The 14,895-nt window shown below is 28.8% G+C and overlaps 1 protein-coding gene across 1 annotated transcript in view; it reads right to left on the reverse strand.

The window, feature by feature from the left end:
- Positions 1-729: 729 nt before the first annotated feature.
- Positions 730-14,895, reverse strand: part of BBS5 (Bardet-Biedl syndrome 5 protein) — a 43,705-nt gene continuing 29,539 nt past the window's right edge. The window contains exons 7-9 of the mRNA XM_075370584.1: positions 10,674-10,775; positions 5,844-6,035; positions 730-1,417 (exon numbers count right to left, since the gene is read on the reverse strand). Of these exons, the coding sequence (XP_075226699.1) occupies positions 1,142-1,417; positions 5,844-6,035; positions 10,674-10,775 (570 nt within the window). The 3' untranslated portion in view covers positions 730-1,141. The remainder of the gene's footprint in view (positions 1,418-5,843; positions 6,036-10,673; positions 10,776-14,895) is intronic.

The following is a 14,895-nucleotide window of genomic DNA, read 5'->3' on the forward strand; positions in this document are numbered from 1 at the left end:
AGAATATAGAGTGTTAAAAGAAGTGTCTAGTCTCTTGCTTTTCTTACTGTTTATTAATTATCTGCCTCAAAATTTTCATTGTTACTCTCTTCACAAAAGATACAGCTGCATTTATATTTGCAGTATTTCAAAGAACTTCTAAATTATATGTTAACAGTTCAAAAATTATTAAATGGATGGATTATAAACCTTCTAATTTTAAATATAGATATATTGTAAATATAGATAAAAGTTTAAAAGTAGTATTTAAAAGTTTTAAATATAGATAAAAGTACAGTACTTCTTAAGTATATGTAATTTTGTAGATACTATGAATTCCTACGTACACTATATATTGTGGATATCGTGTGGATAAAATTCTCGTTAATGATGCAAATCATTACTTTTCGTTGTCCATAAAGAAAAATTTCAGGGCATGCTATAATGTTATATATTAAATATATATTAATAATATTATATATTATAAATATTCTTGTCTGAAGTAAAAAACAAAATCCCTCTCCAAAAGGAATTATTTTCATGTAGCAATGGAACTGTTAACAACTTACCAGAAAGGGGTTTTTTATATTTCCATAGTTATTTTTAATAAATTATGGGATAAAAAAAAATCTTTTCAGAAATTTATTTAAGATGTAATTATATCTCTTTTCCAGTAACAATTTTACTTTGTCAATAAATTTAAGTAATAATAACTTAAAAATTTAAAAAATTACTCTGTATTTTCTGCATACCATTCGATGTGTATTTAAATATGCGCTTAAGTAATTTATATTATTATCTTCTGAATTGTAAATTACTTTGCAGTTATTTTTTATATTTAGTATTTTCATGTATTTATATTTTAAATAATTAATATGGACTTTAGCCAAATTTATTTTACATTTTACAATTAGTTGTTTATGATCAAGCGTTTACTATAGTTTCCCTCGACCCATCCGGGTGTTTTCTGTTTTTATATGTGGAGTAGCATATCTAGCCATTCCTGATGTGATCTATATAATGTAGCAATCAGAATAAAAGATTTATTTATTTCACTATTAAACTGATTAACTAGTAAATAATAAGAAATCTCAAATTATATTTCCTATTCTAATCGAATGTTTCCAATAAATAACAGTATGATTAGAAAAAATTGTATCTTTCATACAGTAGAAGAAGAATTACTACTAGTATTATTGTTGGATGAGTTGTGGCTGGTAGTTGAAGAAGGGATAACTTCCCATAGACTTGAGAGTGTGTAACCTTCTTTTAATGTTTCAATTGCAATACCTAATTGAGGACAATAAACTGGAGGCAAATCTTCACCCTGACGTCCATCAGCATAGTAAGTGGCTAATGCTGGAGACATCTCATTGGTACCTTCATCAAATTCTTGAACTTCATCTGCAATTATTGGTGCTTCTTCTGACAATGGTGTCTGTACATATTTGAAAAAAAAATCAGCTAAAAAAACAATTTTTGAATAAAAATAAAATTTCAGTATTTCTATTTAATTTTTTTCATTATAATGTATATGTATATAATATATATATATATATATATATATATATATATTGTTTATACAAATTTAATTTATTACATACAACAATCATAGAAAAAGGAATAATCCTTACTAAAATGAAGTTTTATTTACAGGAGATGCTCAATATGGGCACCATTTACCTGAACACATTTACAAATATAGGCATGCCTGAACATGTTTTAACATGTTTGAAAATACTCCTTGAAGCACCCACCAAAGGAGTGATTGCATTTACAAGTGCAATTATATTATTTTTTAGTTCAACCAGCACATGATGATTTCATACAATAATTTTCTGAGAAAATACAGTTCTGGAACCTATTTTTATCAATTTTCAGATCATATTACATATAAAATCACACAGTTTGGACCACTAATTAACCCACCAGGTTGGTCTACTAGTGAACTTGTTATCGCAAATCAACTGTTTTGAAATCAAGAATTCTAAGGTTCAAATCCTAGTAAAGGGAATTACTTTTATACAGATTTGAATACTAGATCATGGATATCAGTGTTCTTAGGTGGTTGGGCTTCAATTAACCACACATCTTAGGAATGGGTCGACCTGAGACTGTACAGGACTAATTTTATTTACAGTCATACATATCCTCATTCATACTCTGAAATAATACCTTATGGTAGTTCCGGAGTCTGAACAGAAAAAAGAGAACCCACTAATTGGTTTTTAGATTTCCTGTTGCAGCTTTGCTTAGTATATATAATTGGAAGTACAAACATAAATTACCATCACAATGTTACCAAATAAATCATATAATGATCAAAAAGAGATAATAATCATATAAAGATTGATTCAGTAGCAGTCACATAAAACAGCAAAAATAAAAAAAAATAAAAATTTATTAAAATTTAAAAAAATGGAAATGACTTTTGATATTTACAAGGGGGGTACCCAAAAAAACGAGAATTATTTTCTGAATGGGTTGACAATGCTGCTCTCTCCCACTAAATTATTGGACACTATGTTTACTAGATGACACACTCTCTCTGCTTAGTTAGCCAGGTAGTGTTCATGAGAAACCATCAAGCAGACATAGTGATTGTTTTATTGATCCCCTCCCAATGCTCTTGGGTTTTTGCAATTGTTAACTTTAAGGAGCAATGCCCCAACATCAAATTCTGTTTCCTGTTAAAGAAAATAGTAGAAACATTTTCAATACTTCAGGAAGCTTATGGGAAGAAAGCTTTAAGCCAGGCAAGAATTTAGAGTAGTTTGCATGTAAAAATAATAATAAAGTAATAAGAATAATAATGCATATCAAAAGACATAGGGCAACTACTAAATATTAAGTAAATATAATATAATAAGTATTAAGTTATATAATAGTTTACTTAGTTTAGTTAGTTAGTTATATAATAGTTTAGTTATAATAGTTAAGTATTAAGTTATATAATATAATATAAGTATTATATAATATAATATTTAAGTAAACTAAATATTTTGTTAGGAAGAATGATAGTGATCTTCCAATTTGACAGAAAACCATTTTTAAATTTATTGTTTTAACTTGATGAAGAACTTAATTTGTTACCAAAAGTTATGAAACAGGGAATGCACCTGAAAAGAGAGGTGATGATAATACATCACAAAATTTGGGACCAAAAAGAAGTCTGTAATTTCATTAATTTCTAAATTAACGTGCAGTGAAATACACTACTGTCATTCACAAACTGGGAGGCAATATCTCAGAGCTCAATATTGATGAATTATATAAAATATATTATGAGTACATAGAAGACCAAATATAAGTCAAAGAATGTTACTTTAAATTTTTTTTTAACTGTGAATTGAATATTGGTTTTAAAAGTTTTAAAAGGTGGACATGTGCTTGACATGCTTAGAATTTAATGAAAAAATTAAACTTGAAAAGGATGATAAAATAGGCGTGAAAAATAATAATTCATAAAAATAATCTGCGAAAAAATAATCCATAAAAGGTGAGCAAAAGCATTTTTTTCACTGTTAAAAGAGAAAACTTCTGGTGACTTGGTTCTGTCATCTGATTAAGGGGGAATTAATCATTAACATCCATAAAATAGGATCAAATAAGAGAGCATCATGTTTCTATCAAAAGCTGACTTCTCTGGATTTTAGTAGAATTTCAAAATTAAGGTTCTTTGCTGATGATTGTGAGGAACAAAACAAAAATAAAACTATTATTGCAGAGTTGCTCTCATTGGTTTTTGGATGCTTCCCAAATTTGGAATCAGTTGAATTAATATTTTCAGTTAGGAGGTCATAGTCTCATTCCTCCTGATAGAGATTTTGGTCTCTCTATAGCTGAAATTAATAAAAAACAAGTTATACAGAACCCAGATCAGTATCTGAAAATAATTGAAAAGCAAGCAAAGCTGGTAAAGGTTGGCAGTGCCGAATGTCAAGTTTATGACTGGAAAAAAGAGGCATACACCATTTTTAAGCCAGTGAAAAAAATTTAGCGATTCAAGTTTGCACCATGTAAACGCTATTTCCTTAAAACATCTAATTTCAGCAAGTCAAATGGTTCGAGGAGAAGAATTCTACTACCATAAGATGTCTTCATTCAGATTTTTTACCACAAGGGTAAGCAAGTAATGGAGATGAACCCAGACCTAATTTTACCAAATGCAAGAGGACTTGTCAATGCAAAAAAATTGCTGATGTTAAAATACTGCTTGAAATTCATATTACAAAAAACTGTCATGGAAATCACAACTAGGCTTTTATAAAACCCTAATTCCTGAAAAATTTTCTGCTGTTGCAGAAGATCAAGAAGTGTGTGAATATATGGAAGAATCTCCAGAATTTGTTGCTTGAACATTTTAAATAAAATTAATAGTAGTATTTATAAGTTTTATTGTAATGTAATAAAAGATTTGTTCTATAATTTTTTTAGTAGGTAATAAAACCATTTTTATTGATATATATGTTTCATAATTTTATTTTTCAGATATTTCAATTTTTAATTCAATTTCTTATGGTAAATACAATTTAAATTAATATACAGTTTAAAAATACATTTCATCATTTCGAAGTAAGGTAGGTTTGATTAGCTAAACCAGCTATCTCCAACCATCTTAGTTGCAATAAACTAGTAAACTTTTGTAGCGTATATTCTTAATGCTACACTTAAGTATTAACAGACATATCAAAGAATTTTACCTAGGAAATATACCAAAAAATGATTTTGGTCTCTCCTGTAAAACTTACTTTACTAAGAGATTGCTGGTTTTGCTTTTAGGCACCTCATATGTATTTTTCAAAATTTTACTGCTGATATAAGTAACAACAAAAGCATTAACTAAGTAAGTTTCATCATTCTATTGTCTTTGTGGTTTAAATAATTAATTTTAATTTATATATATATATATATATATATATATATATATATGTATAAAAATTAAAAATGTACCAATCTATACTATTATATAAAGAGGAAGAAGTTTTTTGTTTGTTTGGGAAAAGTACACCACACATTAAATGAAACAAATACGAATATATTGGGAATAAACTGTGGAGACTCATGTGAATTTTCCTCTGCCAAAATGTGGATCTCAAAAATTTATTTCAAAAATTCTATTTCAGAATATGACTAATGAAATTGGAATTGCTATTGCAGAATTTCTCAAACAATTGGATGTGAAACCATTAAATTTTGTGACAACTTTCAAGCCTTCCATTTGAAGACAATTATATAGAGTCAAATATTTCTTCTTCAGTATTTGCACTTCCACACCTACAGACTTTATTCTGTATAAGATTATAACATTATTCTGCCATCTTTAGTCTGTTTTGTTTTGAATTAAATGTCAAATTTCAGAATTTGTTATTGGTTTTTCTTGATCGTGTTTACACTAATTGTTTCAGAATAAATTTCTACAAATTATGAAAAATTACTATTTGTCTATTAGCAATTTAACAAACAATTAATATATGGCAGACTTAAACAAACAATTTTTTTGACTCCCACCTTTTTGACCTTTAAATGATGTTTTTCAGAAACTGCTGGCAATAATCTTCTGTAAGTGTTTTATACAACTTTTCAGCTCAAAAGACGTACCAAACTACCAAATTTTACCCTTAATATGAGTCTTAAGAATTTCAGTACAGCTTCATTTGACCCCTAGTGGGTAAATCAGGACAAAACATTTTACTAGCAATAACTTAAAAAACAAAGAATTTCTAGACATATGTTTATAGAAACCTTTCCCCTTATATTAATATTTCCGATCGACTCCCAAAATATTACCATGCTATTTTCAATCACTTGTATATATAAATAGATCTATTTATTAACTATTAGTAATAAAATAAAATATGTACCTGTACATTCAAGGAATATTCAACACCAAACTCCGGCCTTTGTGTATGAATATGATGTAAAGAAGATAATTCTTTAGCAATGCTGTGTAGTTTTTGTATAGGATCAATACGAAAACCAAGAATATAACCACCACTTCCCGGTGAACTCTCCACGACAAGAGCAGGACCAAATCTTGATTCTCTTATTTTAATCTGTTTTATTAATAATAATAATAATCATAAATCAACTTATGTGGTTCATAAATTTCTGTAAAAATATAGATATATTATTCAAATAAATCATTTACTAAACAGGAGTTATTTCAGAAAACACATCTGAAAATTGACCTGGGACCAAGGGATGTATGCATTGGGATGTCTATTTTTTATTTATTCAATGAAAAAAAAACACTATATTAACTGGATAAAAGAATATAAAATATCAGTTACATATATATCTCTAACAATTTATTCATAAATTAAATGTAAGGGGTGCGGTTCAAAAGTAAGGGCAGATAACATAAATAGCAATTGGTAACACTGACTAGTTTGCACATGCGTAGTAGCTTTAAGTGGTCTGTTGGACATTGCCGTCAGTTCATTGTTGTTTGCCTTTGCAAGACAGTGGGTTTAAATGAGTGCGGTAATAACAATTCCATCAGTTGGGAAGTTTTGATTAATGATTATATTTTGAAATGCAAGAGGTCATAATGCTGCTAAAGTTTACAATCAGTTGCGTTAAACATATGGGCCTACCGCAATGAGTGAAGGAAAAGTGAGGTATGGTGTTGTGAATTTAAGTAAGGCCATTCAAATGTTCATGATGAACAGAAAAGTGGCAGATCTAGTGTCTGGACTGATGATCAATATGTAACGTGAACATCTGAATGCAAAAGTGAGAGAAAATCGTAGCTTTTATTATTATTACTGTTTCTATAAAATTTCAAGAAGTTTCAAAGACAACATTGTTAAGAATTGTGAGTGACGTTAAGCAATTGTAAACTGTGCGCATGATGGATGCCGAAAATGTTGACATGTGCTCACAAAGATCACAGAACGACATCTGCACATGGGTTTCTCATCTGCTTTAACCACAAGGGAGGAAATTTTTTTCTCAATGCTGAGATGAAACAACAATCGATGCAGTGGCATCATTTGGGTTTGCCTAAACCGAAAAAATGTTAACAAGCTCAGTCACAAAGGAAAATCAAGGCAACTGTATTCTGCGACCAAAAGTGCGTACATTTGTTTGATCTCATGGATCCTGGTACATCAATTACATAACAAGTCTATTATGAACCATTTTCTAAATTGTATTGTGGAATTTTAGGCAATGAGTTTGAAGAAGCTTGTTTCACGATATCAAAAGTGTTTGGAATGAAATGGTGATTATGTAGAAAAATAAAATAAATATCTAAATATTTGAAACCATTAATAAATTTTTCATTTTTTCAACTGTCCTCATTTTGTTCTCACTGCTACTAATCGGTTCTTTCTTTTGAACCACGCTTCATATATAAAGACAAAGGTTATCTGGTAATAAAAATTACAAATTTAAAAGCCAAATAAAATTTATTGTACACTCTTGCATTGCTGAAACAAAATTCCTAATGTAAGGAATGAAGTAATTGTGTTTAACTTGAAAACATTTATTCTGGCAGTTCAGGGGAAACACAGTACCTATAGTATATGCCTTTCTTAGTGTGTATATTTACTTATATGCTATACTCAGCACTATATGCTGTGACTTAAAGTTGTCTTTCTTTGTTTACATTTTTTAAATCATGTTGGCACTTGCTATTGATGAATCTGCTCAGCACAAAGTATTTTTTCCACTGAATATAAATAATTTTTAAAAAATACCATAACAATTCTAGCAACTGTCGAGGCTTTTGACACTATTAACCATAAATTAGTTTTGGAAAAATTAGAAAACATAGGTGTAAGAGGAACTTTATTGTAATTAATACAAAAATATTTGTATAATAAAAAAATTTTGAAAATTAATAATATTAATAGTAATTCTATAACAATAGGTACTGGAGTATCACAAGGTATAGTACTTGGCTTATTGCTATTTATATTATACATAAATGATATTTTTATAATGAACTCAGATACTAAATGTATGCAGTTAACATGGTTTTGTAATGTGTAGTTAACAATTCAGATGAAACTAAGTGAAAGGTATAACATTTATTAAAGAATATAAAAGACTACCTAGATGTAATTAAATTATCATTAAATATTAACAAAACAGTTTGCATGACAGCTTTCAAATCACAATTATCCAATGAATTTAATCTGTATATTGAAGAGAAAGATATTAAAAAAGTTGAAGAAACAAGTATTTAGGAATTATCATTGATCAACACTTGTGTTGGAGTTATCAAATATTGTGCAAAAAACCAAATATATGAATTATATTTTTTAATGGCTTAGTAACTTACAGCTAGAAATCTCTTCATGATTATGTACAGGTTACATTAGAGTAATGATACTTATGGTGTTATTGTATGGGTTAGAGCAAATAAAACAACTAAGAAAATGATTGAATATGTTCATAATAAGATGTATTATCTTATTATGAACACATTAAAAAATTGCAATGCTCAGTTACCCGAAAACTTACATAAAAAGTACATATTAAAAATCACATTACATTATAAAAAACTATTAGATAAATTTTTTAGTAACAGCTCTATTTGGTGAAAAAAAGTAATACCTTTGTTTAAAGTCAACAATGAAAAAACAAAAAAAAAAAATGTATTTTAGTCAATATTTATTAATGTAAATTAATGTAAAATTCTTTATGTATTGGCTGTTAGATTTTCCAAGCTGTGTACAGATGGTTCAATCATCTCTGTAGGGTTCAGTATGCAGTTACGTAATGTTCTATATAATTATGTGTTATCTTATATACATATTGTTATTATGTGTTATCTTATTCTGAAACTGTTGATAAAATAAATAAAATAATTAAAACTACCTCATGTCTGAATTTATATATGTCAATAGTAATGGTTCAAACATTATGAAATGTTCATAGACAGGTTTCATCCGCTGGACTAAGGTAAGCCAAGTCAATGTGTTTAGAAGTGTAAATATTTTCCACAGTCTGTACTGAGCTCTTCTTGTGATTTACTATCAGGGCATAATTAGTCAATCTTAGCCTTTACAGCCAAACCTAAGTTCCGATGAGTCCAACTATGATACAAACATTTTATATACTAAATACTACAGATTTTGAATTCAAACAAAATTTGAAATTATCCAATCTGACAGTATAGAAAAAGATAATAAATGACATTGGCTTTTAGCATTTAAATTCATTCACTTTTCATAATACTTCAAAACATCTGATAACAATCAATCGATTTCATGAAAATCAATAAATTAGATTTTTCATAACCTTAGAAAAAAATATCAATTTTCTAGAATTAAAAGTACTGTTATTTCATGTCAACCATGTTGCTTTCTCTTTATGAGTTAGCAATTTTCTGTTAACATACTCAGTACCATAAATTCATATGTGGTGCTGGCAGATGTGTCATAATGTTCCTCATTGTCATGATGTTTCTCAATGCACCATATATGCATCAATCAACAAATCTTTCCTAGTGCTACACTTCTTTTGGTTTTCAGTTGTGCTCTTTATTTCATTGTGACAAGAAGTTTGAAATATAAATAGCATGAATTTACACTCTATTACAATTTGTCATCATTTAGCATTATGGCTGATTGTGAAACCGAGGAGATTTCACAACCAAATAGATGAGTAAATATGAGGAAAGTAATGTTTGACTTTAAACCTAATGAATTTTTGAAAATCAAGTAGTGATTAAGACTGTGACGGTGGTGGCAAATTGTGCTTGGGAGAGTGATAGCGATTATGAATCAAACAAAAACAGTGGCATATAATGTTAAAACAATTACTGAAGAAAAAAGTCCTGATGACATGTTATTAAAAATATTACTAGCAAGCTAAACACTGACCAATATTCTGCTGCTGCTAGCCAAACCTGTTCAAAATTGCCAGATAATATTTCACGGGAAGCTGATCTATCAAATTTGAACCTATCACATTCACTCGAAATCCAGTTTTCAAATACCTATACTGAATGAAGGAGAAAGCCAACAACATATAATTTTTTTATCGTGACACATAAACTAAGATATTATTATACACATTCAGATGATAACACAGATAATTCAAAATTACTGTCACTTGTACATTAGTCAGATACAAGTGTCATTATAATTTAAGATCCAAAACTGCAAAACACAATTTTAATAAAGACATTTATTTTATGAATAGAATATCTTTTATTTCAATAAATAAAATAAAATTGTTTTGGTTTTGTTGAATTTTAAAACTTTCTAATGGAACTTAACATGATACAAAAACTTAGCATAAATTTTATAATTATTAACTCAATGCAAAGTGATTAACTGCAACTCTCTTTCCTAATGACTTCTTAATGATTACACAGTACTTGGAATGCCTCTGGGCATATTACATGTTTTGATAAATAAGAACATAATATAAACATAAAATTTGGTCAAATGAACAGATTGCTGTAAATTATTCAATCAAAAATCATTAGCAGTCATTTATTTGGAAAAGTGATTTCATTGTTGGATTTACTGAGCAATATTTAGAATAGTTGACACCATTCATTATAATTTATAGAAAGAAAAATCTACCATTGTAGATTTTAAGATTGCTTGTTGATTTTAGTTCGCTAAGGAACTTTAGAATAAACTATCAGCAATAATTATTTTTGTAAATTTTAATAAACATTCACTATTATAAAATTAATAAATAATTAAATGATCAGCAGTACTTACAGAAACAATTTTAATATAAGGAAGTGAAATATTGAAATTCTCATTCATATCAGCAAACCACACTAATCGAATATTAGATATTATGAAAGATCCAAGATTGCCCTATTTAAAAAATAATAATAAATAATAAAAATCTAAAAAAAAAAAATATATATATATATAAAATAAACTATATGTATAATTACCATTTTTAATAATATTAAAAAGAATATTTTACTGATGTTTGCTGTTTACAACCCAGCATAATATTTATCCCAGCATCACAATTCAGCCTTTTATTATTAAAATACCTATATTATAGAGAAGATTATTATATGACAATGATTTTATACAGTTTTGTTATAGTCACTGAAAACAGCTTTATTACTCATTCACAAAACAAAAATTATGAAAACAAATCTATTTATAACATTAGCAGGAACATCCCATTCCATTCCTTCCAATAAAAAAATGTACTTTTATAAATAAGTTTGAGAGAAGAGAAAAAATTTGTATTATTAATAGGAAAGGTTAAAATGATTATATTAATTTTGAAGGATTGAAGTTTGACTTCTTTTAAAAAGACTTTTTTAAGAGACTTCTTTGTAAGATTTAAAAATCATAATAAAAGAATATACACATGGAAAAAGTTGGGCAGTACTGTAAGGTATCAGGTAGATTATATCATGGTTAAGCAGAGATGTAGAAAAAAAATTTCGATTTAATCAAATCATCGACTGCAAAGAATATCCAGGAGCAGACATTTTTAGCAACAACAATTTAGTTATAATGAAATGTAGATTGGGTTTAAAAACCTGAAGAAAAGGGGTCACATGAATTGGTGGAATTTAGAGAAGCTTGAGGAGGAGAAGGTAAAAAGGATTTTTGAGGAAGACATCGCAAAAGGTCTGAATAAAAAAGATAAGGTAGAAAATGTAGAAGAAGAATGGGAGAATGTTAAAAAGGAATTTCTTAAATTAGTAGAAGCAAACTTAGGTGGAACAAAGAGAACTGGTAGAAAACCTTGGATATTAGAATATTATTGCAGCTGATGGATGAGCATAGAAAGTATAAGAATGCTAGTGATGAAGAAGGTACCTATCAACAATTAAAGGACCTATCAACAATTAAAAAATGCTGTAAACAGGAAGTGCAAATTAGTGAAGGAAGAGTGGATTAAAGAAAAGTGTTCAGAAGTGGAATGAGAAATGATCATTGGTAAAATATACAGAGCATACAGGAAAGTTAAGGAGAATTTTGTGGTACATAAGTTAAAATCGAATAATGTGTTAAATAAAGATGGTACACCGATTTATAATACAAAAGAAAGGTTGATAGGTGGTGAAATATATTGAAGAGATATATTGAATTAGAAACTGGTGTTATAGAGGAAGAAGAAGAAGTCAAAGTGCATGAAAAGGGAGATACAATACCGAGATCTAAACTTAATAGAGCATTAAAGGATTTGAATGGAAGAAAGGCCCCTGGGATATATGGGATACCTGCAGAATTATTATTATTATTGGTGCAGGTGAAGAAACAATAGATAAGATTATATAAACTGGTGTGTAATATTTATGAAAAAGGGGAAGTTCCAACAGACTTCAAAAAGAGTGTTATTGTCATGAAACCAAAGAAAGAAGGAGCAGATAAATGTGAAGAATACAGATTCTTCACATTTATCTGCTCCTACAACAATTAGCTTAACTACTCATGCATAAAAAACTTTAATTAAAATTCTGTACAGAAGAATTGAGAGGAGAGCAGAAGAAGTGTTAGAAGATCGATTTGGATTCAGGAAAAGTATAGGGACAAGGAAGCAATTTTAGCGCTCAGATTAATAGTAAAAAGAAAATTACAGAAAAACAAACTTCTCTTTGTACTAATATTGTTCCAAACTTGAAGAAGGAACTAATAACAGCACTCTCCAGCAAGTTTTTCCGGAACATAATAATGTGATCAGAGAGTTTAAATACAATATTGACAACACACCTTTGGGTAATGCAGAAGATTTTAAATTAATAATTCAAGCTGATCGTTTTCCTGCAATCAGCAGAGGGGTTGCTATAATGATGTTGCTGTTTTACTGTTCGATGAAGATAAAGAACCTAGAGATGTAATCTTATGTTGTCGTGATGATTAAATTAAACATGCGTGTGAGTTTCATCGCTCTTATGACCCTTTACAATATCCCCTTATGTTTTAAAGGGTGAACATGGTAATTATCTAACTATTCTGCTAAATAATAATGAACAAAATAAAACAGTTTCTTGCATGCAATTTTATGCTTATCGACTTATGGTTTGAGATAACATTGACAATTTTTTACATTATTATGGAACTTATTTAATGAATAGTGTGTTGATGTGATGGCCAAAATGATCACTGAAAGATTAGCCTTTATTTGTAATAACCAAAAAAAGATACATGCTGATGAGTACATTCATCTTTGAGATACTGTGAAACAAGATACTAATGTTATGCTAACAACATGGGTCAAAGTATCATACTTCCCTCATCTTTCACTGGTTCACCACGATATATCCATGATAAATGTCAAGATACTATGACGTGAAGTGTAAACATAAGCATCTAGATTTATTTATAACTTTTATGTGTAATTCTGAATGGCCAAACATAAAAAACGAACTATTCACTGGTCGAAAAATCTACTGTTAGACACAATATTTTATCCACAGTTTTTCATTTGAAAATGGAAAAACTCCTAAACATTATTAACAAAAAGAAATATTTAGTTCAATTGCTATGCGCTAAGTATCAAGTGACAAAAACAAGGCTTACCTTATTGGTATATTGGTATCAAAGTGGTGGTATACCGCTTCTGGTATAATGACATATCAATATGTAACATAATGGTATGGTTAGAATCTAAAATACAACATGACAAAATTGATCTTATCATATCTGCTGAACTGTGTAATAAAAATGCTGATCATTATTATATGACACTGTTTGTAAACACATGTGTCAGGTCACATAATGACCATATGTGTCTTCTGGTATAATGACATATCAATATGTAACATAATGGTGTTAGAATCTAAAATACAACATGACAAAATTGATCTTATCATATCTGCTGAACTGTGTAATAAAAATGCTGATCATTATTATATGACACTGTTTGTAAACATATGTGTCAGGTCATCACCATGCTTGATAAATGGGAAATATTCAAAAAAGTATCCTTGAATGTATACTTGCAATACTCAAACTGCAGATAATGGTTATGAGACTTATCGCAAGAGAAGTCCAGAGGACGGAGGTCATACGAAAATTTTAAACATGTAAGGTAACGTAATTGATATAGATAATAAATGGATCATCCCACATTGTTCACTATTGTTATGTTGCTTTAATGCCCACATAAATGATGAACTTTACAACTTCGTGCAAGCAATTGATTTGATATACCTGCAAATATATTACTAAAGATTCCGATCAAACAACTTTTTTGGTTGAAAATCAAAGAGATACATTAATGAGTACGTTATGAGGTACATTAAAGAGTAAATTAATGGTAGATATATATGTTCATCTGAGGACGATTGGTGATTTTTTAATACATCTATGTTATCCCACTATTGTTCACGTAGCAGTTCACTAAGAAAATTATCGTATTCATTTCACTGAACAAAATCTCCAAGTCCTTGAAAGCTCACAGAAGACCACTCTAATTATTTTTTCTTTAGCTTTGTTAGTCCGATGACTTTGCTAAGACACTGTTATAGTCTGAAGTTCCTAGATACTATACCTATAATATACCTATAACTATAACCTATAATATACCTATAACTATAACCTATAATATACCTATAACAAGTTTAGCAGAATAAAGCATAGAACTGACATCGAAGAATCAAAAAGGATGCTGCTCTGGGTAGAGTATATACAATTCTTCCAAACCAAAGTGAATGATTTCATCTGCATACGTTATTACATAATGTTAAGGAACCTACAACTTTTGATTACTTGAAAACTGTTGATTGTGTGCTATACCAAACATATAAAGCTGCTTATGCTGCACAGCTTATTGGAAAATGATAATCATTGGAAAGACACGCTTGTTGATGCTTCTATCTGTCAGTCTCCGCCTGAATTGAGAGAATTATTACCAATTATATTAGTTTTTTGTCATCCTGCCCAACCCAATGTATTGTGGGAAATGTTCGAAAAAGATTTTTGTAAACATATTTTATATTAAATCCAACATCAAACCAAT

Source organism: Lycorma delicatula, chromosome 7 (genome assembly GCF_047948215.1).
Source record: "Lycorma delicatula isolate Av1 chromosome 7, ASM4794821v1, whole genome shotgun sequence".
Taxonomy (NCBI): Eukaryota; Metazoa; Arthropoda; class Insecta; order Hemiptera; family Fulgoridae; genus Lycorma; species Lycorma delicatula.